Source organism: Myotis brandtii, unplaced genomic scaffold, assembly GCF_000412655.1.
Source record: "Myotis brandtii unplaced genomic scaffold, ASM41265v1 scaffold36, whole genome shotgun sequence".
Lineage (NCBI taxonomy): Eukaryota > Metazoa > Chordata > Mammalia > Chiroptera > Vespertilionidae > Myotis > Myotis brandtii.
The window spans coordinates 1182235-1208365 of NW_005363836.1; the positions used below are offsets into that span (position 1 = coordinate 1182235).

The 26131-nt window shown below is 40.1% G+C and overlaps 1 protein-coding gene across 6 annotated transcripts in view; it reads right to left on the reverse strand.

Annotated features, from left to right (window-relative positions):
• PTGER3 (prostaglandin E receptor 3 (subtype EP3)) overlaps positions 1-26125 on the reverse strand; it is a 119903-nt gene extending 93778 nt beyond the window's left edge. For all 6 annotated transcript variants that reach the window (XM_005871908.2, XM_005871909.2, XM_014544345.1 and 3 more), the window contains exon 1: positions 25156-26125. In XM_005871908.2, coding sequence (XP_005871970.1) covers positions 25156-26049 — 894 coding nt within the window. In that variant the 5' untranslated portion in view covers positions 26050-26125. The remainder of the gene's footprint in view (positions 1-25155) is intronic.
• Positions 26126-26131: the final 6 nt, after the last annotated feature.

The window sequence follows — 26131 nt, forward strand, 5'->3', positions numbered from 1 at the left end:
AAACATTATTCCCTTCATTAATAAATATGAATTTATCATACTCATGTATTATACACCAAATGTGTTTTAAATTAATATATCTACATGGTATCTTCTAATGCTGGTTCATAGTCCTGTGAAATGAACACTACCTCCCACTGTGGTATGCAGATGACCCGAAGATATCCAGGTCTCATCCCGGGAACCTGTGAATATATTATCACACATGGCAAAACAGGACATAACAGCCCTGGGCGGGCGGCTCAGTTGGTTGGAGCATCGTCCCAATATGCCAAGGTTGTGGGTTGATTCTGGTCAGGACATGTACAATGAATGCATAGGTAAGGGGAACAACTGATCAATGTTTATCTCTCTCTCTCTCTCCTTCTCTCTCTCCCTCCCTTCCTCTCTCTCTAAAAATAAAAATAAAATTTTAAAAAGGACATAGTAGATGTGATTAGCATTAAGGGCCTTGAGGTGGGAGATTGCCCTGGATTATCCAGGTGGGTTCAATGTAGCATCACATGGGTCCTCAATATCTGAGAACCTTTTCCAGCTGTGGTCAGAGGAAGACATGACTACAAAAGAATGGTCAGAGGGATAGAATGTTTCTGGTTTTGAAGATGAAGGAAAGAAGCCATGAGTTAAGGAATGTAGATGGATGGCCTCTAGAAATGGAAAAAAAGCAAAAAAGTCAGTCTCAGATTCTCTTTCAGAGCTTCCAGGAAAAAAATGCAGCCCTATGGACACTTTGATATTAGCCCAGTGAGACGATGTCTGGCTTCTAACCAACAAAACTGTAAGAGAAATTTGTGTTGTGTTGTTTTAAGCCACCGAGTTTGTAGTAATTTGCTAAAGAGCTGCCGCAGGAAACTAATACACCCACAGAGTGAGCGCTCAGCAACTGTTGAGAGGGGATGGGGAGGAATGAGCTTGAAAATGACTTATTCCCTCTCATAGATAACACATCCTAGCAAGCTTGTTCACTTTCTTAGGAAGCTTTAACCTAAATAAAGTAAAAGTAAGCTTCATCCTCACCCCTGTCTAAATGATCTCAATTTCTAAATTTGCAACATGTAAAAGTGAATTCTTGTTATTCTAGTGACATCAGTTAGATTTCAGTGTATTTGACTAAAAGGTATAAAACTGTATTTTCAATTCAGTTGTCTTTATATAAAAAAATATGTGGCTAGTGCCCTGCCAGTGTGGCTCAGTTGGCTGAGTGTCGTCCATGCACTTAGGTCACGGATTGATTCCCGGTCAGGGCACATGCCCAAGGTTGCAGGCTTGATCCCCAACAGGGGGCATACAGGAGGCAACCAGTAGATGGTTCTCAATCATTGATGTTTCTCTCCCTCTCCTTCTCCCTTCCCTCTCTCTCTCAAATCAATAAATATATTGATTTGAAAAGTAATTGCTAGCTCTCTCTCAAATCATTTGGGAGAGAGCTAGCAAGTATTTTTTCTTCTTTTTATAAATAATTGGAAAGGTTTCATCTAGCTCTTTCAGCCCTTCATCTTGTCTAATAATTAAATACATTTCACCATTAACCATCTTCCTGAAAGTGTTCTGAGCCTGGTCTAGAAAGATTTAAATTACATTTCCATTTTCCCTTATATAATAAAGTATTGAATTTCTCCAAGTTTTTATAATCAGGAAAATTTACAAAATCACTTATTAAAATGAGATTGAAGTCACTTTATACAGTTCTCCTTAATTATTATAAAATTAATTTTATGAGGCTAGTAATACTAAATAACTTTCATTATAGGTTTCATATGCCTTACATGGATTAGTCGACTGTAATTTCCAGTGATTTCCTATTGACAATGCAGTGATTATGGCATTATAAAGCCAAGCTCTGTGAGCAAGAGCTGGCATGTGAAGAGAGACAGTCCAGCTTTCCCCAGAAATAATGAGATGTGCAAGAGGAAGATAATTTGAATTAGAGGTAGTGAGTATGATATTGCCATTTCCAAATGGCAGCAAGGATGGAAGTAGGACCCCAATTTCCTCATATAATTCTGAACATAAATGCAAGTTAGCATCCATCTGTTGAGGTCCCTATGTTCAGGGAGCTAACCAGTCATTATGATTTTTGCCAATCTCTTTTAGATGGCCAGACTTTGGGAGAAAAACTTTGGTGTGAATATGCAGATTTCTGGTAGAATTAATTATTCCTGTTAAGTCCAATTCTACTCCTTATAAAGGGAGGACAAACAGAAAACAGGATGCTGGGACAGCACAGAGGCTAATTTTTATTTTAGCGAACACATGTACACGCTGTACGACTGCTCCTTCCAATCAGCCTCATATGATGAACTAGCTGTCATAGGAGCCTTGGGGCCAATTCTGGCTGATCAGAGGGGCTCGCTCTTCCACCAGCATCTTCCCCAGGGTCCATGTGACTCTCCCAGACCTTGAGCCTCTCCCCTGGTTATCAGCAGGAAGAGAGAGCTCTTTTTGTACCTGTGATAACCAGGAACACAACTCTATCAGTGGCTGCTAAATTCGCTACCTCTGGCTAGTGTCAAGGGCAATTACCTTGCTCCATCCTCAATGAAAAATAATGATTTGCCCCTTTGCCAGTGATAAGGATCTTTTTAAATGTGCAAAGCACACACCAAGGGAGACTGCTTTTCGCATTCTGCATTTGGATTTTATTTCCTGCGGCAGGGTTTGTACCTACACATTCAAAAATCTTCAGTACTTCGCTTCTTGGTTCAAAAGTACCATGGCTTCTAGGCTATAAATACCCATTGAAGATGATAAATGGGTGAACCCAGAAAAATTAATGTGGGGGGAGGAAAATAAAATTGGTCACTTGCCCTTGGGCTCCATTATGTGGCATTTATGCATTCCCCGGTTATAGCTAATGTAAGTGGATGAGAGAACTTTGCTCCCCAGCCAATTTTGATCCATGTGTTTTGTTTTCCATAACGTCCTGTGGTTAGGCCTGGGAAATAACCTGCTTTACTGGAAATTCCCCCTCTAGTTTGACAAGTGTGCTTTATATTAGAATGCACTGGAACCAGTCTGGGCCCTTTAAAGTACTTAATTACATAATTTGAAGGATTGTCCTGGGACTCAGTTTCATTGTAGATTCAAAGAATAGCTGTTGTCTTTCCAGTCTGGTCACCCCTCTGTTTCCCAGTTGCCGAATTGTCTCGGCATCAGGACTACTGCTTCAGACGCTGCTCCTGCACTATCTAGCCCCAGACCTTTGGAAATGAAGAGTTCATAGGCATTTCAAAAATTACTAGAAGTTGTGTAATCTCATCTTTATTAGTATGTAATTTGATAAAATTTTTCAAAACAACAATGAACTAAGAATTAGAAGAAGTAAATCCTCCTAATGGCCCTGCCACCATTTATGGCTTTAGGCAGATCATTTGTTCTGTGTTAATAAGCTCACTAGTAAACAGCCCTTGGGCCGGATGGCCTCTTACATATCCTTCTGTGGTTAAGTTCTGTCTGATGAATTCTGGGGCAAAGATGGAAATGGAATAAGGACTGAATTTGAAAAAGAATAGACACCGAAGGTAAAAGGTGTGGAACAAAAGACAAACTTCCTCTTCAGGAAAACGCCAAGGGTGCGCTTTGGTAAATAGAGGAGAGAGGAAAATTGCAAAGTTAAGAAGAGGACCATGGGAGGGACGAGATGCTGGAGTCATAAAGCTTCAGGGGAGATTAGAAGTAACAGAAAGGCAAACACACTGACCAAGAGTTAAAGACCTGCCACACACCTGACTGGGCTCTGCTTCTAGTCTGGGGACCAGTTACCTAACTTTGAATCTTAATTTCTCCCTCCTCCAAAACATGATTAATAATGCTTACCGGATATCTCCTCCATTCAGCAGTGCAGTTGCAGAAGTGAAATGAGATAAGAATAATTAACGCCTGCCATTTACATAGCACACCTCTTCCCAAGCCCCAGGCGATCGCCCTATTGCCAATGCTTCCAGGACAGAATGCTGTGACATTCAGAGACAACAGTGGATGCTCAGGGGAAATAGTGCAGGGAAATGAAAGTCTCATCTATGCCTGATTTCCTTACATCTCTACCTAATAGGGTCCTTCAAGAAAAAACCCCTGCCATCACAGCATTTAGTAAGGAAGAATTACTCTCTCCTTTCAATTAGTATGAATTGTAAATTCTGTGTGATTCGGTACATATGTTATATTTAGATAAATATTCATCTTTCTATTAGAATGGTCAAAAAAATGTTATTGGCTAATAAGTATTCAAAGTCTGGCTGAAAGGGAAAAGGAAAAATCTACTCTATTGAAGTATTCATTCCTTGGATTGTAAATGAAGGATTAGCTTTGTGATACACATTTCACAAGAGGTATCTTTACTATATTTCAAACCTTTATATCTCACGTGTCAAGAGAAAGTCTACAGAATGTGTCTCTGCAAGGTTCAGCGAACATTAATCTTTGAAAATATTTATAGTTTAAAAAGGGTTGTTGTTTTCTGCCAAAATATAGTTTCAGTTAAGCCTAAGATGCCACAGTGAACCATAGTGTTAGTGACAATTAAGCACAGCAAAATGATTAAAGAAGAAATCAGAGGTGTGACCTAAGTAAGGTGTTCAGGAATATAAGCCTCAATATAAAAGAGAAATAGAAAAACTTAAATAGCCAACAATAGAGGACTGTTTAAATGATGGAATATCCATCGATCTGCATAACATATATGTGATGTACATACTCTAAATGTATTCTAATGATGCTATTTAAAATCATGTTTCTGAAGAATATTTAATAATATGAAGAAATGTTTAGGATGTTAAAATAAGTATTTATGGCATGTTAAAATCCAATTAGCTAAAGAACGACTCTGTGTATGTACAGAAAAACACTAGAAGCAATGATCTCTGGATGAGAATTAGGATGATCTCTATTTTCTTCTCTGTATTTTTCTTTGTTTCCAAAATTCTCCAATAAACATGCTATTTCCACACTGGAAAAGGATGCACTAAATTTAGAGTAGTTGGAAGCTTTGATATAAAGTAATTTATTGGTAAAATGTTAGTTTCACACTTCATTCTAAAAACCATCATGTGGTCATTTTAGCTCGAATTCTTAGGTAGTTGATGTGTGCATAACTTAACAGCTAAGAGGTAAATAGTCAGACACTATAAGTGATCAAAACCTTTAACTTAACAAATTAGTTATGGCTTATTAAAGGGACTGTGATGTTTAGCAGTAAATTATGGTTCATGGACAGTACAGCCATGACTTGCAGAAGAACTCCATCCTGTGCCACAGCCATATACAATGCAGGCTAATGACTGTAGTTCTAGCGATATGATAATTCTCATTTAACTTGGTCTTATGTCAAAATGACATTCTCTTTTGGATCTATGCCAAGGAAGGACTTCACCTTATAAGGGGAAACAAATAGACAAATCTTGTACTTGGCATGGAACTGGCTGAATGTGGCAGATTGGGATCTCTTTTGTTTTTTGTTTGTTACTGTTGTTAATTCTTACCCGAGGATATTTTCCCATTGATTTTTAGAGAGAGTTAAAGGGAAGGGGAGAGACACACAGAGTGAAATATTGATGTGAGAGAAACACATCGACTGGAACTGGCACATGCCCTTGACTGGAATCAAACTCTTAGGCCTTCAGTCCACAGGACCATGCTCTATCCACTGAGCCAAACCGGCTAGTGTGGGATCTCTTTGAATTCAAGGTCCCTAACTGGTCTCATTCCCTAGTATGATATCTCTCTTTCATTTACCACAGCAGCTATTTCATACAGTTGTATTTTTGCCATAAGCATTTTTACCATAAATATCTTTACTGCAAGCACTGCACAACTAATTGGCCATAAGACAATTTTACCAGAAAAAAATAAAAAAGGGATATTAAAAAGGACAGAATGAAACATGAAAAATTAACAAAATTCAAAAAGCTAATGAGAAACATGAAAATACATTGTCTTCAAAGTCTTTCCTTTAGAGTATTACACATTCTTTTTTTGCTTGTTGATTCCTCTTCCTCTTTGGCATCACACTTTTTTCTCTTTTGCTACAATTTCTTCCTTCTTTAAGAGAAGCATCAATTTGCACCTAAGGAATTGATCACTAATGCTCTTCCAGACTGTTGTAAATTAATAGCTACCTCTTGCATACTTGCCATAGCTTGGTAAGCTTTTGGTTTCGATGGTGGGAGGGATGACTGTGCTCACTGAAGAATTTGCAAACCGGTATGTTAACATTTTCTAGTACTGTATGCAATCTGGCTTTACACATAGCTTTGCAATCTGACAGTAAACACAGTTGTTATCATTCACTATCTTAAGACCACCACATTTACTTGTCACTGTGTAGACCATTATGAGAGCTAAGATTTATATAATGTAAAAATGGGAGTACTTTGAGAACTTTGTCAATGAAGAAATGAAACCATATTAATAAGTAGCTTAAATATATCAAGTCTGCCCAATGAAAACCACACTGTCAAGTTATTTTATCGTTTATGGCAAAATTGCCTTATAGCCAATTAGTTGTGTGGCAAAAATGTATACGGCAAAAATTCTTATGGCGAAAATACCGAACCAGTTTTCACACATCCTCCACTGTCCTAATTCACCTTACAGAGGAAACAGCTTGTTTAGATGGCCTCTTGCTTAATGCCAAGTTCAGAACCTGCAGCTGTCCATTCCTCCTTTTCTCTTGTTCAATAGCAGAGGTGTCCTGGCTCCTATTTCAGACTAACTCTCTTCTCTGTGCCCAAGATCCCATCCAGCATGAAATTCAGAGGCATTATTTTCTCATTTAGCTCCTTCTTTTACCTTTAACTTTTGGCTTTTTTACATGCTCATTTTAGCATATCTAAATTTATCCTACCTTGAGAAAATAAAACATTCTTCAGATTTCTTAGCTCCCTACATATACTGCTCCACAAGTTACTGTTGACCTCTCATAAGAGTCCTTACCTTCAAATTTATTCCTAAACCTCCCATGGCCTGGCCTCTATGTCCACAAAGCCTCAGGATGGGCTGTTCCCAAAGCTACCAACTGGTTTTAAAATCCACTGGACACCTACTTAACTTGATTTTTGGAACATCAGACCTAGTTGACTATCCCTTTCAGGAAATATTCTCTTCCCTAATATTCAATTCTCTTTCTTAATATTCAGGTTGCCATTTGTTCTGGTTTTATTACTAATTTTCCTGCTGCTTCTCCTGGGTACTCCTCTGCAGTCTCTTTTAAGGTCTCCTGTTTTTCTATGCATCTATTCATAGTGAAAATGTTAATATTTTTGGGTCCTACTTTAGGTAGCTAACTCTTCTTGCTGTGCATAAACTCATTGGGTGACCTCTTCCACTCCAATGACTTTAAAACCTATCTATATGATATAGGCTATCCCTCTGCTCTGAGCTCAGACTAATCAATTTAGCTGCCTATAGCACAACTCTTTCTAGATATCTCACATTACAATTATCAGATCCAAAACTAAAATCATTATCTCCTTCCTCAAAGATGCTTCTCTCTAATCTTTCCTATCTCTGCACCAAGTCCCTAAAACAAGATCTAAGATTTATCCTTGATTCATTTTTCTCTGTGTGTTTCTCTCCCTCTGTCTCTCTCCCCTTTTCACGTCATTAGTCATATTCCTCACAGTCAATTAATCACAAAGTTTCCAATCAACTTACTAATATTTTATTAATCTATCACTTCCCTTATCTTCACTTCCATGGACTCTAAACCCAGACCACCAGCATCCTGTGTCTGAACTACCACAATTGTCTATTACATGATTTCTTAGCCTCCACTCTGGGCCCCTCTATGCTGTTTACAAAGAATGCTCTTAAAATAAAAATTTGTTGTATTCCACTTGAAAAATTATTCAATAACTTCTCATTTCCCTGAGTATAGTCTAAACGCTTTAAATGGACAGTCAAGACTCATCACCACTTGGCCCCCGTTGAGCTCTTTGCCTAAGTTCTCACTGTTCCTTATTCTTGCATTTATATCACCTTGAACTTCTGTGAGTTCTTTAAAAGTGGCAGTTCTTTTTGCCTCTGGACTTTTATAAATGTGGATCCCTAGGTCTTATAATTATCACTCCCCTCTTCTTTACTTGACTAATGTAACTTACTTTTTTGTGTAGACTTAAAACATCAATTTATCTAGTATTTCCCTTCCCAAAAGCCTAGTAGATAAGTATTAGTACGAACTCCCCAAATCCTTGACTTTATCACCCCTAAATATTTCAATTATTACCTAGTAGAGGCCCAGTGCATGAATTCGTGCACAGGTGGGGTCCAGCCAGCCCACTGGCCAAGGGGAGGGGCCGTGGGTGGTTGACCAGCTGGACCCGCCCCCCTGGTCAAACTCTCGGTTGAACTCCTGGTCGAACTCCCACTCGAGGGGACAATTTGCATATTAGCCTTTTATTATATAGGATTTTTAATTATCAGTCTTTCCCAACAGATGAATATTGTTATGAGTAGTGATCATTTCTATCATTGTAGATATAACACAGGAAAGCCCTAGACCAGAATTGAATACATTGTAGATTAATAAATATATTTGAATTAACAAATAAATGAATGATAGCAAGAATGCAATGCATCCCACCCATTTAGGGGTAACAGATCCCAATTACCTAATAGACAAATCTACCAGTATTCATCCCTATTCAAGACTCTGGCCTTTTTATTTCCTTCTGTTATTATAATTAGCCAGAATGACAGTTTCAATTTAGGTACTATTCGCACATCTTCTTTCACTCATAATTTTAAAAAGAATGTCCATAGGTAGGGCAGTAACCCTAAAGCTGGTAAATTGGGCTGTAGAAGCAACAGAAGCAAATTGAATCTGGAAAAACATATTGAATCTATGAGAAAGGAAGAATTCCTGTTGCATATTTATTTAATATTTTTCAAAAATACCGGTATAGCTTCAGACAAATACAAAAGAAAACATGCATTTCAGCACAGTCTTTGATAAGGATATTACTATCAGATTTATAATACATATTAAGTCAAAAGTCCTTCTCTTGCTATGTGTTACATATGATTTGAGAGCTCCTTGCTTATAGAATTCTTACCCACAAATATGAGACTATATCTTCTACCTATATTACCATAAATATTTTTTAAAAACCTCCCAGTCTAACAGATAATAGATCAATAACCATTTAATATACTTGCAAAATCCCCTGCCAATGTTAGGCTTCTAGGCAGTATAAGCATAGGAACTTCTTAACATTATATTAATTAAACATCTTTTTCCCAACACAAAACACATCCACATAAAATTCATCAGCTTTATTTATACTTAATTCTTGTTCTGTTGACTATAAACAAGGGCTGAGTAATTGTGTGTTGCCAGATCCATACCTTGAGGGGCTTGAGTGTCACACAAAGGCATCAGTTTTTCTTTAAGAACATTCTGTGACTTCAGGGACATGATAGGAAGTTAGTCTCCAATGTCTTAGCCTTTCTAAAGAGAACTGTGTTAACGGCTTGAGGCTGCCTTTTTACTGCTTGTGTGAAGGTAGAAAGCTGTAACCAAACATTTCTGTTGGCTCTCTCTCCTTTCGTGCATACCAGAAAGTAGTATTGAAGACTGATTCCTACAACCCACTCAGCTTACTGGTTTGCTGTGTTGATAGGCATGATGGCATATAGTAATGTGTAAAAAACTCAAGAGTCCCTAACTTTTAGTAAGTACTATGTAACCATTAATTGTTCTTCCCCTCCTCCTCTTCCTCCTCCTCCTCCAGATGTTAAGTATAGTAAAAGGAAGAACTGTCACCTCCTAGGTATATGAATTCCAATTAAGAAGACTGTGGCTATGACGTACCACCAAACAGTAACTCGCTATGTCTAGTAGGAGCACATGTTCCTTTTTAACCCCATCATCCATTAAGGCTTTTTGTAGCAGCCTTGTACTGCATCTGCACAGTCACGCTTTCCTTTCATGCACTATATAGAGGGCAGGGGAAAATCAAGTGCCATGTGATATTTACATCACAAATGATAAACTGTGTTTTCAAAATGCTCATCTGAAAAGATCTTGCTTTTCTTTTTCAGGAAGTTAGACTTTACAAAATCACTTAAATTTGTACTAGGTTTAAGGAAAGTTTGAAGAAGATTAAATTCACATTATATGTTATGCAGAGAAATGGAAGCTTATAACCTATTAATCTTCTAAGTTTCCCCCTTCTTAGTGTTATTTTGTCTCATCTGTTGATTTATTTAGATTCTTACTATTTGATCCAACCACAGAGTATTTCATAGGAATCTGAAGGAAGCAAACATGAAGAAGAAACCTATTCTCTCAATGCCTTACTCCTATGAGGATTATAGGCTCCTATGAGATGATGCACTGATCCCAACACTTGAATCCATTAGCACCCGCTTTTTTTAAAAAAAAAATAATATTTTTATTGATTTTAGAGAGAGAGGAAGATAAGAGGGATAGAGAGAAACATCCATCAGCTGCCTCCTGCATGCCTCCTACTGGGGATCGAGCCCCACAACCTGGGCATGTGCCCTGACCAGGAATCGAACTGGCAACCTTTTGGTGCATGGACGACACTCAACCAACTGAGCCACACCAGCCAGGACCAGTAGCAGCCTCTTAATATGTGAATCCACTGAAAGCAGTTTTACTCACTATTTAGCTTCCTAGAGAAGACCTTAAATGAGTAATATAAAAGTATTCCTGGAGAGTACCAGGTATTATGCTGAGCGAAATTAGCCAGTCATAGAAAGATAAGAATCACGTGATCTCACTCATATGTGGAATGTAATGAACCAAATAAACTGATGATAAAAAATAGACCCAGAGACATAGAAGCATGAATAGACTGTTGAACATCAGAGGGAAGGCAGGGGAGGATGGGTGGGAAGAGATCAACCAATGAACTTGTATGCACATATGCATAACCCATGGACAGACAATGGGGTGGTGAGGGCCTCGTGGTGGGGAAGGGACAGGAGTGGACTGGAAAAAGTTAATAGGGGGATTATGTAATCTTTCAACACTAAAGATTTTTTCTTAAGTATCCCTATTATTATCTTAGAAAAATGATTTTGGTGATTTCATTTTAAAACCTGTACCTGGTATTTGATGTTAAGTATTTTCAAGAATAGTTTTACAGGAATTGGTGAATAGATGTTATTGAGACTTGGAAATATCCAGTTCCCAACCCTGTTGAATCAGAACAGCTCTGTTTTTGTCTGTTTCTCTAAAAAGATTTATTGAAAAAGTTTCTCCAATTGGAAAGTCATTGGTCTAATGCAGCTCTATCCAGAAGAAATGTAATTCAAACCACAAATGTGAGGCACATATATACTTTAAAGCTTTACAGTAATCACATTATAAAAAAAGTAAAATGAAACATGTCAAATTGATTTTAATAATATATTTAATTTACCTAATATATCTGAAATCGTATTTCAACATAAGCTATTTTACATTATTTGTGTACTTAATCTTCAAAATCCAATATGTATTTTATACTTATACTATAGTTCAATTTGGAGTAATCATATTTCAAGTGTCCAATAACCACCTGTGACTAGTGGCTACCTGAACCGTGTCCAACATGGTCAGTGGTGAACCTGAGTGGGGGGGAGGCGTTGAAGGATTAAAGAAAACAGACAAAAGAATATAGCTGGGCCTAGGTGGGACACTGTTCTTGGATGGAGAGACAGTGCCACAGCCTGTAAGCCGAGTCTTTATTTTATAGTCAGATTCCACTAGGCAAAGCAAGGGCACGGTCAAGATGTTTACAATGTTCTCCCTAGTTTTGAATTTACTTGATTACATGCACCTGAGCACTCTATCAAGCTTTGTTTTGGCAGCACTTGCTGCACCTCCCGCAGCCTACATCACTCAGCCACCCGGGACCACAGGTTCGGACCATAAGGTAAAGCTTACAACCATAGCCTTTGGCTATAATTGCGCTGGGAGGGCTTTGCCCTCCAAGCTGGGACCTGCATGTGACTTTGCCATGAGAGGATTGTGCCCTCTCATTAGTCCGAAGCTTGAACCTGTCCGAACGCTGTAGCTGCTCTCCACAGCTACCATATTGGGCAATGCAGATCTAGTGCTTTATACATTTTGAAATCCTTCCACATTTATATTCTCTCGATTAAATTGCATAGGTGTCGTCACTGTAGTGTTCACTATTCATTGCCTACCCAGCACCCATTCTCCCAGCTCCCCTTCCTATTAGCACACTTATTTTCATTGGAACCTAAGGGCTTCAGGGCTGACCCCATCCCTAGATACCAGAATGTGCTTCGATCAGATTTGATGTAGTGACCCCATATTAGGCAATGTGATCCCAGAGAAAATTCCCTAAGTCATCTGGGGAAAAGTGTCTTTATCTTTAGTAGAGATCTGTAGAAAAACACCTCTTCTCTCTCCCGCTAGAGGTGAACTAAGAAGTTGTATCAGCAACCATCCCACCAACTGAAGGGAACAAGCCATAAATAGGATGAGGCCAATGCCACTGACTACAAAAGGTGGAACCAGCCTTGGTCCTTGATGCCAATGCTGAGCTTCTGGATCAGCCAGCAGTGAAGGCTGCTTTAACTCAGGATTTGCAGTTATGTTTTTTATTCCATAGCCACTGTATTATGCCATCTCTAATAATGACTACAAGCAACATAAATATACTGAGATCTGTGAGCATCTTTTGAAGCATTGTTTTTCCTTTTCTTTGTTATTTTTATTGTTTCCCTACTAAACAATAAAATTGCTTACTGTTGGATTATTATTCCCAGGCCACCTTCCCAAACATTCTTGTTGGTTTTTCTTCTTTGGACACCAGGCATTAGAGCAGCTATTTCTACTGCTTCTGTCCACTGCTTCTAATTAACTTCCCTCTCCACTACAAAAACAATGTTGTGTCTCCCATCCTTGTCTATCTGGAAATTAGTTTTTATTCTTTCTAAGAATTTTGATTACTATCAACAACAATAAAAGTAACGAAAAAAGCAAAAGATATTGTGTTTTTAGAAACACTCACAAGTTTTACTGTATGAATAGTACCCATTAGTCATTAGTTATAAGGTGAATGGGTGGTTTGGAAATAAAAAAACAACACCTGTTTCATTTTTCTCAGTACCATTTATCAACTGTGAGCCTTAAAGCAAGTTGCTTACCCAGAAAATAAAAAAAAATAAGGTAAAAGTTTAAAAAAGATAAATACCATGTACCATGAAGATTTTTGTCAAGACTAAAAACCAATTAAAATGTATGTAAAACTCTTAAGGACAGGATTTATACCTCAATTTTCTGATTCCAATTCTAGAGTCCTTTCCACTTTATTATAACTTTACAACTTCCTTTCTTCAATCACAATAATTTATTGAATGGTTGCTATGGTCCAGGAAGATTTATCGACAAATATGGCAATTTACAGAGAATTAGACAAATAAATGGCTATTAACAAGAGGGAGGCCATTTAGTTGAGTGGTTCATCATGTAGGCTATAAAATCAGACAAATCTATATTTGAAAGTCAACTCTGCTTTTTGTTAACTTTATGACCTTGGAAAAGCTACTTAACATCTCAAAACCAACTTCTTCATCAGAACAAGGCAATAACAATGTCCACTCCAAGTGTTGTTGACAGAACAAAATGTGATATGTCTGTGAAATGGTTAAATATTATGACAATTGTAAATATAATTGTGCATAATATAGTGCAAAAAGGTATGCACAGGAACTATGGAGTCCAGATGCAGCGGGGTGGGGGGACACTGTTCCCTAAAAGAGCAGATACTTCTGGAGAGTTTTGAAAGACAAAGAGTTCATACTTCTAAGTGTGAAACTGTGAATCATTCTAGGAACTGCGAATAGATCTTTATGACTGAAGGTAAGGATCCTGGGGGAGAAATGGAATATGAGTGGTCAATGTGGACAAATCCAAGATTTTAAGGATTAAATTAAGGAATCTGAAGCCTTTTAATCCGGGTGAGAGGGTGCTAGACAGTAACATGCTTGAGTTCCATGTTAGAAAGGCACTGTGAACACACCGGGTTTTGCTGAGGCTCTTTCTCTCCTCTATAATTTTAAGAGAAAAAGATGAAAGCAGGTTTGCAAGGATGCACTGTCCTCATGCTGGAAGTTTTTAAACTGTCAAAACACATTTTCTAATTTTGGCTGTAGTCAAACACTTCCCCACTAAGCAAAGGGAACTCAATAAACAGTTGTATCTATATATATAAAAACCTAAGCGACCGTTACTACCGGTCAACCGCTTGACTGGTCCACTCGTCGCTATGACGTACACTGACCACCAGGGGGCAGACGTTCAATGCAGGAGCTGCCCCCTGGTGGTTAGTGCGCTCCCACAGTCAACCTCCCATGGCTGGCCAACCTCCCACAGCCTCCCCCTGGCTGGCCAGCCCCTTATTGGCCCCAATCAGGACTGGGCAAGATGGTCCCGATCAGCCTCGATAGCCAGCTAGGCCAAGGGACCTCACCCATGCACAAATTCATGCACCGGGCCCCTAGTTTGTTTTATAAATAGTTTAGTAAAAAAGAATAATATTTGTGAATCATACTAGCTGAAAAATGTTTGCCCAGTAAAACTTTACCACTGTGTGTGAATATTCTAAGCCTGGACAGACAGAACTGGATGAAATTGATGCCACACCTTTACAGAAAACAAGAAATTATAGTATAACAGTGAATGAGATCACAGGGTTTTGTAGGACAAGCAAAAATTCTTATCACCTTCTATAGAGATATTCATAATATTATCTGTAGAAAACCCAAGCTCCTAAGAAAGTCTGTCGCTTCCTGAATCAACAGGAAATCTTGAATCACCTTGATTATCTGACCCTGCCAGTTTCTGTGGTTATTGACTATTCTCAATCAATCTGCTGGTTGTTGTTGGTTTGTTTTTGTTTTTTGTACATTTTCAATGATATAATTTGAAAATGTTTTAATAAAATAATGAAAAAGAGGCAGAGCATTATCGCATTAAATGATTAGGGAAAACAGTCTAATTATTTGAATCTTAGTAGGTACAACTGAAAGATGGAAATAAAAAATATCCAACTGATCAATAATTGTGAAGATTAAATAAGATAATATATGTAAATGGCTTGCCCTGGCCAGGTGGCTCAGTTGGTTAGAGCATCATCCCGATAGGCCAAAGTTGTGAGTTTGATCTTCGGTCGGGGCATGTACAAGAAGCAACCAACGAATCTAATGAATGCATAAGTAGAACAACAGATAGATGTTTCTCTCTTTCTCTCTCTCTCTCTCTCTCTCTCTCTCTCTTTCACACACACACACACACACACACACACACACACACATGCTATATTACTGTTACAACGCTTCTAAAAATTAATTATATGATAATAATGAGCTACCACCTTTTATATTAATACTCCAATTTTGAAATATCGCTTCTACGTATTCTAGGTGGGAGAGAAATCCCAGCATTTACTTCACACTCTTAGTTAAAAAAACAAGATACTGCAGGTGTTTGATCCTTCTAGTGACCCCTTGGCATAGCCCGGGGGTAAAAAATCCCAAGCAAAATCAGCCAGGTTTGCACTCAGGACTTTGACTGTTAAGAGAGCGAGAGCAACACCAAGGAGAGGCAGCTCTTAGATACCAGATTCACCCAGCAGCAGGTAGCAACTGACGATCAGCGTCCAGAGAGCCTGGGTCCTGCCTGCCTTCCAAACTGGCCCGCCAGCTTTCTGTGGCCCTCAAGCCCCCAGTATCCTTTCCTCATGTGCCCTTTGTGCTTTGGATTCTGGTGTTTGTGGCCAAGGACCAAGTTTAGGGAGGAGACTATAGCTCTGAAGTCAGGAGATATTCCCATACTTCCTAAAACTGACCTAAGGCATATTTAATTAGAAATAGATGCTAGGGGGAAAAAACACACCCACATTTCAAAATGTTCCCTACTGTCTTTTATAGAACAAAAGCTAACATTAAGAAATTTATTTCTGAATCCAGGCAAATCCTTAGTCTATTCTTGGAGGAAATTGCTACCATTAAATAAATTTAAACGTCTACCACCCAGCATATTGGCTGTTACCACATCTACTGAGAAAGCTGCCAGATTAACATCAAACCCAGACTATAACTCACCCTTTATGGAAAAATAAAGAAAGAACTTTTTCTTCTCTGGTCTCCTCACTATGGTTCTAACATAGTGTGAGCTTTCAGAGCCTTATACAGCTACCTCTGTTTCATTGTAAAACTAACATTACACCCTCAACTCACTTCTGGACAATTCTCTGAGCCTAAATCTTTCATTGTAGCTCAACAAAATGCACATTGATCTTTGTAGATGAAGCAGGATCCTGAGACTTTGTCATGTCTGTTTCTTGTATTCACAAAACAAAACAAAGAAAATGAGAGAGAGAGAGAGAGAGAGAGAGAGAGAGAGAGAGAAGGAAAGAAAGATCTATGTTGAAACAGTGCTTCAAAATGACGTATTCACTGAAATATTGTATTGCCATGAAAGCAAAATTAAAACTCTGCATGCAGACTGGAAATATAAACCTATTAGCCAAAGGCTTTGAAATAAAGAACATAGTACTGGGCCAATGAGCTGAAAAGCTCTGTCCTTGGCAACAGAACCTGAATTGGGGATCTGCCACATGGCAAGAAGTCAAAGTGAGAGAAACAAAGGGAGCCCTGCTTCAGCCGTCCACAGGGCCACCTCCACCCTGGCGATCCCTTCGATTTAGGTGAGGCCAGTGACCCCGTTCCTCTTTCTTCTTTTTTCCGTAAGCTAGCTCGCTTCAGCTTGGTCTGGATCTTCTTCTGGGGGATCATGATTCTTGTGGCATCTTATTATGCTGGTCACTTGAAAAGAGGTAGACCATCATGCTTAGGGGTCTGAGGGTCTTCTGGGCGGGGGGGAAGAGACCAAGACCTACCCTTTTCTCCCAAGATCTGAAGCCAAGAAACTCGGAGAAGAGTGCCTTTGGCTCTATTCTCGAGGAAAAAGACATGGAAAGTCTTAACAGACAATTCATTGGAAAGCAAAGGCAAACATGTCAGAAGGTGATGTGAGTACAACCCAGAGCCTAAGAACCCCAAAGGGAGGGCTGATTCTAGACAGTGCGTGGCCTGAGGCCAGCTGCCCTCTGGGTCCATACTCTCTAGCACCTTGGGTGTCCTCCAGGGAATGACTGCTGAGCTTTATGGCGGGAGTCATGGGTGTGAATTCAGGTTCTCTAATGGTGGCATCCAAGCACAGACCCACTACAGCCTGGGCAGGGACGCACTCCAGCAGCAGTGGACCAGCACTGCCCTTCTGCCCAGACAGGTCCAATCTGAAGTAGCCATGAGAAACCACAGGAATGACCCATCAGACTAGTTACATTGGGGTCTTGGCAAGATTGTTTATTGACTGTCTGTCTAGTACTGTGGTCGGCAAACTGCGGCTCGCGAGCCACATGCGGCTCTTTGGCCCCTTGAGTGTGGCTCTTCCTAAGCCTTAGGAGTACCTTAATTAAGTTAATAACAATGTACCTACCTATATAGTTTAAGTTTAAAAAATTTGGCTCTCAAAAGAAATGTCAATCGTTGTACTGTTGATATTTGGCTCTGTACAATGTACCCTATATAGTTTAAGTTTAAAAAATTTGGCTCTCAAAATAAATTTCAGTCGTTGTACTGTTGACATTTGGCTCTGTTGACTAATGAGTTTGCTGACCACTGGTCTAGTCTATTGAAGGCTTTATGAAAGAGGATAGCACGTTTGCTTGGCTTACCATTGGGGCTACCAAGGAGGGCACAGGTTGCATACTGCTCAAATAGGAGCAGCATTCGCATAGGATACAGCGTAAATAGGGCCTCCTAGAATTACGTAATGATCAACGCATATAACCATATAATTCAGCCCTGGTCACCATTGTATAACCACGGTGAGCAGAGTGGCAGGCATATAGCAATACTCAATAAATAGTTCTACAATGATTGCATGAAAGAACGCAAGATCTACTCTGTCTATTTGTACATATTTCTATGCTTCTTCCTACGACGTCTTTGGGTATTTCCCCCCATGCATCTAGTATAGTATCTCTGACAGGGATGATTTTATCTACTTAGAGCCACAGGAAGTCAGAACTGAAGAGAAGGCTAGAGTTGATAATGTTTGATCTCACTGACAAGAAAAAGAAAAGCCAGAAAGATAAAGTGACTTCTATCATGTGGTTGAAAAGCCAAGACCAGAATCCAGGTCTCTTGCCTTCAGGTGCCTTCATCTCTCTGTGGTCCTCACCTGCTTCTTCAGTCATTAGATTTTGTTCTTCTCACAAAACAGGCGTGCTCACTAGTCAGCGATCACTTAATCACGAACCTCCGCTGCTGCCTTGGGACTATTGAAGATGCTCATCGAAATGGGGAAATGGGAAGTGCATGCTCTATCTGACTCAAGCAAGGTGGCTGTTACCAGGACATTCCCGGGAAAATTTCATACAAGACCGCGATAAACTTTGCCGTGTGGTGAATTGCCCAAAATGCATCTAATTTTTCACAATCTCGCTTTCATTATTTTCAACATTAACGACATGCTTCTTTTTCCAAATTTTTATGAATTATACCAACAGCCGCATATTCACAACCACAGAAAATGACGCTTATTACGTATTCAGAAAGAGGAACAAAAGGATAGATCAAATCTACCTTCAGGAAATATCCAAGGATTAGTGAAAAGTATATTTAAAAATTATACTTGATTTTTTTTTGAATCAATAATTGCTTTAAAAAAATAGGCCTCTAGCTCCAACTTGACCTTTTGTTTTTGCATTACCAAGATTTGTAAAAATAGTAATGATGTTTGTTATAAGATTTGTCCTGTAGTTATATTACATGACTCTTACCTAAATTAATAACTTTTTAATTTTTAACAGAATTAAGGTGTGAAAAATCAAGCCCCCTCTTTCATTTCTGCCACCATCTTTCATTTTTAGATTTATGATCCTTAAACACCTATCATAAAAATCAGTACTGGTGAAATAATATGTAGATTTTGAATAAGTGCCAAGATCAGCCATTGAAATCTCCTCCTTATGAATGTTACCCAAGAGAAAGTCTGGGTGGGCCATTTGATGGTGAAGTTAAAGGCTGTGTTATTTGTAGGCTGCAAATAATATTAATGCCTTGCCAGGATCTGGCCAATCTGCGGAGCAGTTTACAACTGTGCGATGCTCATGCTGTGGTCTGAGTTAAGACTCTTGCAAACTCAATTCTGAGCTGTGAGTCAGTGGTAACAATTTTGTTCAACCTCAACATTTCTGATCACCTGTGAAAATGAGGAAAACCAAGGCACAGGCTACTATACCCTTAAGTTTGCAGAACGATCTGACCTAGGACAACAACTAGAATCACAATGAATTTGACTCAAGCATTTGCATGAGGACACATCTGAGCATATCAAGAAATACAGGGAGAAGTGCCACATTGGAGAGACAGGTGACATATTTTAGATCTGTGGCGAGGTCCTCAGAGCACAAGGTGGTGGTCACTCCTCAGGTTTAAGACAGAGGGGAGATGCGATCCAGCACTTGTTAGATTTAGAGAGTTCACTGGCAGCTGTGAGGGGAAAGGGATTCCAGAGCTGAGAGAACGCAGGAGAGCGAGAGTGATGGCGGCAGGGGAGAGAAGGAGGGATGAATTACAATACCTTGTAAAAGTTTAAGCACATGTGGTTTACCATTTTTCTTATTTTATTTTTTTTCTGAAAAGTTATATCCTCCACCACCTCTCCTCCCCTCCCCGCCCCCAACAAGGAACTATAACTAATTAAGCTGTAAAACATCACTTGTCTCTTTTCTCCAGGTTCCTGGGGGAAAGGTCTATCTGAACACAAGTCAACATTACCATCCAGTAAAACACCAGAGTAGTATTCCTAATATGGGGGGAATATTCCCAATTATTCTCATATACATTTATCTTGGTGTTCATTATAGTCCTGTGAAATGCACTGAGTAGGTGTTTTTATTACTATTTTACAGAAGAGAATAGATCACAAAAATATCAAATGAATTATCTAAGGTCACACAATTAGTTGTTTCTGTAACCGGGACCAGACCCTGTCTTCTGATTTGGGTGCGTAGATATTCAGTTAATAAGCATGTATTGGGCATACCTGTATGGCAGGCAATTATAGTTCCTACAGGGGTGAGGAACAATCAATGCATAAGACAGATACTTTACCTAACCTCAGGAGGTCAATTACACAATAGGTCTAGGAAGTGTAACTCAGACTATGACAGGGAAATGCAAGGTGGGTGCTGTGTGGCCAAAGGGCTGGAGTACCCAACACAGCCCAGAGAGGACCCCAGAAAAATGAACCTGTGGAAACTCATAATTGAGTCATTGACCTTCCCAGCTTTTTCAAAAGAGAAAGGCCAATGAGTCACAATTATGCTACAACTCTAGACCATCTGAATTTCTTCCAATCTACTGGCTTAAGGACTGTTTAATTCTTGGCTCTCTGAAAAACTCAAAATTAAAAAAAAAAAATCTGTCTTTTTTTTTTTTTTGCTCTGATTTATCTCAGTCTTCAAGTTGTACTGGCTTCCTGGATATATCACTCAGATAATCCACTATCTTATATAGTGTCCGAAAGCCATAGTCACTCAGAATCCCCCATTCTTACAAAAATAAAATCAAATCCTAAGTTTCTCATTCTGATTCATTGAGCCACGATCCTCCCAAATAAGAAAACCTGAGAATAACATAAATACTATTGGATATTTATTAGTCCTACTGCCACACTTACAGACGGAAGGATAAATAACTTACCCAGTGCCATGATTAGCAACAGAATTCACGGCCTCCATCTAAGCTCATAATAAACAACAAAAATGGAAAACAAACTCAGAGCCAGATATCCAAAATTATTCTAATTCTAATATACTCTATACTTGAGGTATTCATCTGAAGGATATAGAAAATAGTGGCACTTTTACAGGACGCAGTTAAATGAGGTAATTTACCGCAGTAAATAGGACATAGTAGATGTGTAAGAAATGCTTGTCGAATCACTCACTCCTTAAATTGACCATTTCTAATAGCATTAGTTCTCTCTTACCTTTCCTTCTCTGACTCATCTCTTCCCACTGTCTCTGACCTAAGGCCCTACCCAGCCTGCAAAAGCAAGCCATGACTGATCTCGCTTTCCCTTTTCCAGCCCGAATCTACCCACACACTATTGCACTGCCAACCTTTTAAAAATCCTCTTCAACGGGGGAAAAAGGAGACATATGTAATACTTTAAACAATAAAGGATTACAGAAAATAAAAATAAAAATCCTCTCCCTTTAAAAAAAAAAAAAAGAGAGAGAGATTGTACTGCCTACTGGCAAAAGAACACAAATTTCATCCTATGTTCATCTTAACTACCTCAGTTTGGCCCCATAAGCCTTTTCAAACCATTTTTCCCGTGTTTCCAGTGTGCACACTTTATTTCTCTGGCTGGCTTCTTGGGCCACTCGCTATCAGCCCTGAGTTCAAGTGATGCCATCTCACCACCTCCTAGAAGCCTACTCTGGCAAGTTTAAATGGGCTTTTTTTCTCAGAATCAAAGGCATTAGTGGCATTCTATCTTGTATTGTTCTCTAATTGTTTTACTCATAAATGTGGCAACTCTGGTTCTCTGAACAGATTATAACTCTGACCAAGTTTTCATAAGTCTTGTACTTAACATCCCTTCCACAGTGCCTAAAATGTATTGTAGTATAATAAAAAGTGTAAAGAATGCTAAATAATCTCAATTCTTATAAAAGCAAGTGATAGAAGATTTTCCCTGTAATGCCAATTCACACAGTTAATCATTTCCCCAATCATTTCAGAAACTATATTCTGAGATTTATAGGAAGTGAAAATTAGCAAGTGAACAGAACATTTTAATACTATAACACAGGATTATTTCTGTAAAATAACCTGGCACATATAGTATATTTCAGGCAAATTTCGTTTGTCAAGATATATCAGGGATTCCTTTAATTAAAAAATACAGTTACATCTACATTGTGAACTGTCTTCTGGAACCAAAGCATTGCTGTCTGCATCTGTGGGGACCGAGCAGGGAGTGTGCTGGTTTAGGGTTAAAGGCAAACATTTCTAAGGCTGCTTTTATCCAGTCCCAAAGTTGTAAATGAGAAATTCTGTTCCTCATACCTCACTTTTCACAATGTTGAGAGTTACTTTATATTTACTGTTTTTAAGAGAGCTTCAGTATTTGCCACACTCTACCTGTTGGGGGAATGCCTTGTTTTACAAAAGCACTCATACAACACCCTAAGGGTATGCCTGCTTCCGGAATCTTGGCTATCATGTCAAATAACTAAACTATTAGGTGGCTGTGGTTCATAAAAAAAATAAGATAATAATAATAATAAACATCAAACAGATTGCATGCCGAGTTAACTGGCTAATTCTGAATGACGGCAAATTAAACATAAACAGGGCGAAGGATCATAGACATGATGACATCGGTTTCCACTGTATTTTCAATTTCACATCTTGCTTTTGTGAAGTTTCTGGGGAAAAGAAAAAGTACAAAAGCTCTTATTTGCACCACAGATAACCTAAATTTAAGTATATATGTGGTGGGATCTTGTAGCAGTTGAGGTGTTTTCTTACTCTCATCTCTCCTGAGTTTTCTAGCAGTAACAATGGAATATTATTATAATCATGATAAACTTCCAAGAGAAGATATACTCAGGGTCCTTCTAAGGAGGGAGTTTATATCATTAGATTAGTAAAGCTAACAGGGCATCTATATTTTACCCAGAGTTAAGAAAAAAAAAGTATAGACTATGATCTCTCACTTTAACATTAATACACTGAAAATTCAATTCACTAAGTTCTAGTGTTTTCATTATTATAATTCTCTCACTTATTAAGAAAGCAGTTTTGCCAGTTTCTTTCCTTTGAAATAATTCCAGCTTTTTACTATTTGGAGAGTTAATTCCAATAGGGCATAAAGCAGATGATAGACCCATTTGCTTTAGTTTTAAAAGTACCTATTTTACAAATCTTGAATTTCTCCTCTTCGATATAATCAATCACGTTAAATTTTTTTAAGTTTAATGTTTTTATGAGAACCAAATTAACAAAATGCCTGATAAATAATGCAAACCAATAGATATTGTTTGAATGCAGGTATTAACTGAAATTAAATAAGACTTTCCAAATACCATCTGTCTTAAGAAAGTAAGTTTGGCCATCATAGGCTACGATTCTCAGAATTGATCTAAATTCTTCCTAAGGTCACTGAGTTCATGATATTAAATAAAAGTTTTAAGATAAAAGACACACTACTATCTCATCTACTTAAAAAAAAAAAGACAACTATAAGTTCGGTTAACTGTATGAATAAGCATTTTATTCATGAGTTAACTGCATTTTTTCCCCCAGGAAATAGTGTGATAGAGAAAACTCAAGAACCTGGAACTCAAATGACAGTTGGGAAAAATTCAGAATCTTGGTTGCCTTTAAAGTTATGTTCATTATCATAGTAAAGTGTTCATTATTTACAACTCCTTTCCCCCTCTGTTTGGCCACCTACACACTCCATTCCGCAACCATAGAAGTAAATATGTCTAAAGTTGGTGTTGGCTTTGATAAGCCATGGTGATGACATCAGCCTGAATTCTGTGACCATGCAGCAACCTGTGGGCAGTTAGGTCCCAACATAGCTCTCCTTGTCACTACTTGTTGTCACTGATTTGTAGCCAAGATTTGTGCTCTAAATATACTACACCCGTTAAACACAGGTATTCTGGAATATTTGCTTTGTCAAATGAAGGAGATGTTGGGAGGGAAAAGGAACTAGGGGTCTATTTTTAAATACAAGAGATTTAAAACTGTAAGTGGTACACAACAATTTTCTTTAAAACATTTTTTTAAATTTATTTTAGAGAAATAGGAGGGAGAGGGAAACATTGATTGGCTGCCTCCTGCATGCAACCCAGGCATGTACTTTGAACAGGAATCAAACCAGTGAACTCTAGGTGCATGGGATGCACACTCAACCAACTGAGCCACACTGGCCAGGGCAATGCCAATGTATTTAATATCACTGAACTGGACACTTAAAATGGTAAATTTTACCACAATTGAAAAGGAAAAGCTACATGTGTGTGGGTTCTGAAAACTATATCCATGGGTTTCAGAAGTTTCTCACAACTGTCTAATAAATTTCCAGGTCCAGTATAAAAATTTGTGAAAACTCTGCCAGGTCGCTCTTTCTGCAGCATAGCTTCTATTAAGCCAGTCTGCTTGAGGCCTCAATAATCCTCCATTCACCAGGAATTCGTAAACAGCACTTACCCACAGAAATCTCCAGCTAAAAGTAACATAGAGGAAAGTATGATGTAAGAGTGGCTGTTAGACAAGGAGCCTGTGGCCACATCATTTGCTCCCAAACTGTGCGCCCCTGTGCGGAGCTAGGAAGCGCAGAAACCTCTACCTCCTACCCCAGGATTGGCCTTACTCCCAGTCCTGAATAGTTGCCAACAGGGCAAGCAAAGGCTGGTGGGCAGGAGTTACAAGGCCTCCGGGCCCACTGACTCACTGACAGTTCGAGCGCTTCCAGAAGGGCCAGCACCATTCCGAAGGGCTGGGGCTGGCTGCAGCCAGCGGGCCCTTCACTCTCCTGCCTCTAATCTCAAGTGAGCCTATTAGGCAGGCTAGTGCGGGCTGGGCTGAGAGAGCCTCAGAGGCTCCAAAGCTGCAAGAGCTGTGCCTGCCTGGGGTCGCAGGTAGAGGACTTTTGCAGACTGATCATCGCTTCAACGTGCAAGAGGTATTTGAAAGAAGGGGAAAGCCCAGAGCCACAGGCTTCAGCTGTCATTGCCATTCTGTTTATAATGCACCCAGGAGAAACCTTTACCTCTGCACACGCACTGAACTCAGACCCGGGTATCCTCTTACTCTCTCCGATCTAAGTGTGAGCGCCCGTGTGGTCTCCACGTGTGTACAACCAGAACCTAATGCCATGTATGGGACTTTGAAGGCGCTCAGCAAGTAAGTGAGGAACTCAACTATGAAGCTGCAACCAAGAAAGCACGGGCAGAAAGGTCTCCCCAATGTTCTCTAGATGCAAACACTCCTCTGCAGGTGCTGTCACTTGGAGTCGTCTCCCTTGTCTGCAGGTGCCCCACCCAGACTTCTGCACACCCTGGAACTACCTACCAGCAATGGTGACCAACAGACCGACAGCACGCACATGATCCCCATGAGCTGGATGGCCGTCTCAGTGGTGATCCTACCCCACTGGGCGCTGGACTGCGATGCCATGGCCTTGGCCCGGCAGCGGGATACCAAGGCCTGAATGGTGGCCAGGTTGCAGGCGAAAGTGATGGTCAGCGCAGAGAGCCCCAGGAAGGCAAAGGTGGAGGCGAAGAAAAGGTTGCCCCAGTTGTGCGGGGAGCTAGTCCCGTTGCCGCCTCCCCCGGTGCTAATGAAGCACCACGTCCCGGGCCACTGGACGGTGTAATGGCCCACGCCCAGCACGGGCAACAGGGCGAAGGCGAGCACCGCCAGCCACACGCCGAGCAGCACCCAGCGGGTGGCGCGCGTCTTCATGTGGCTCGCGTACCAGTGCGGCGCCCGGATGGCCAGCGCCCGCTCGATGGCCATAGCGCTCGCGACGAAGAGCGAGGAGAGGCCAAAGACGGTCATGGTCAGACCAAAGAAAGTGCACAGCCTCCCAGAAGGGTCCAGGTGCTCCCAGCGCTGCTTGGACAGGTACACGACGATGACCACGGGGCTGGTGAGCAGCTGCCCCACCATGTCCGTGAGCGCCAGCCAGCCGATGCACAGCAGGAAGGACTTCTTGCGCTTGCTCTCCCGGCGCCGGTAGCTCCGCGACACCAGCAGCATGGCCAGCGCGTTGCCCACGAAGCCGGTGATCAGCATGGTAATCGGGTACACCACGGACACCGAGCGGCAGTCCTCGCCGGTCCCCGGGGAGCGCGTGAGGTTGCCCCGCGCTTCCTGGGAGCGCTCGGGCGCCCACATGCCCGGGAAGGAGTGGTTGAGGCGGGTGCAGAAAGGGGCGCTTCCGTCGCCCCGGGCTCCCTTCATGTCTGCTTCGAGGTGAGGGTAGGACGGCGCCCAGAGAAAAGCAGCGGTTGCTGGCAGGCGGGGCGCGGGAGGCGGCGGCGGC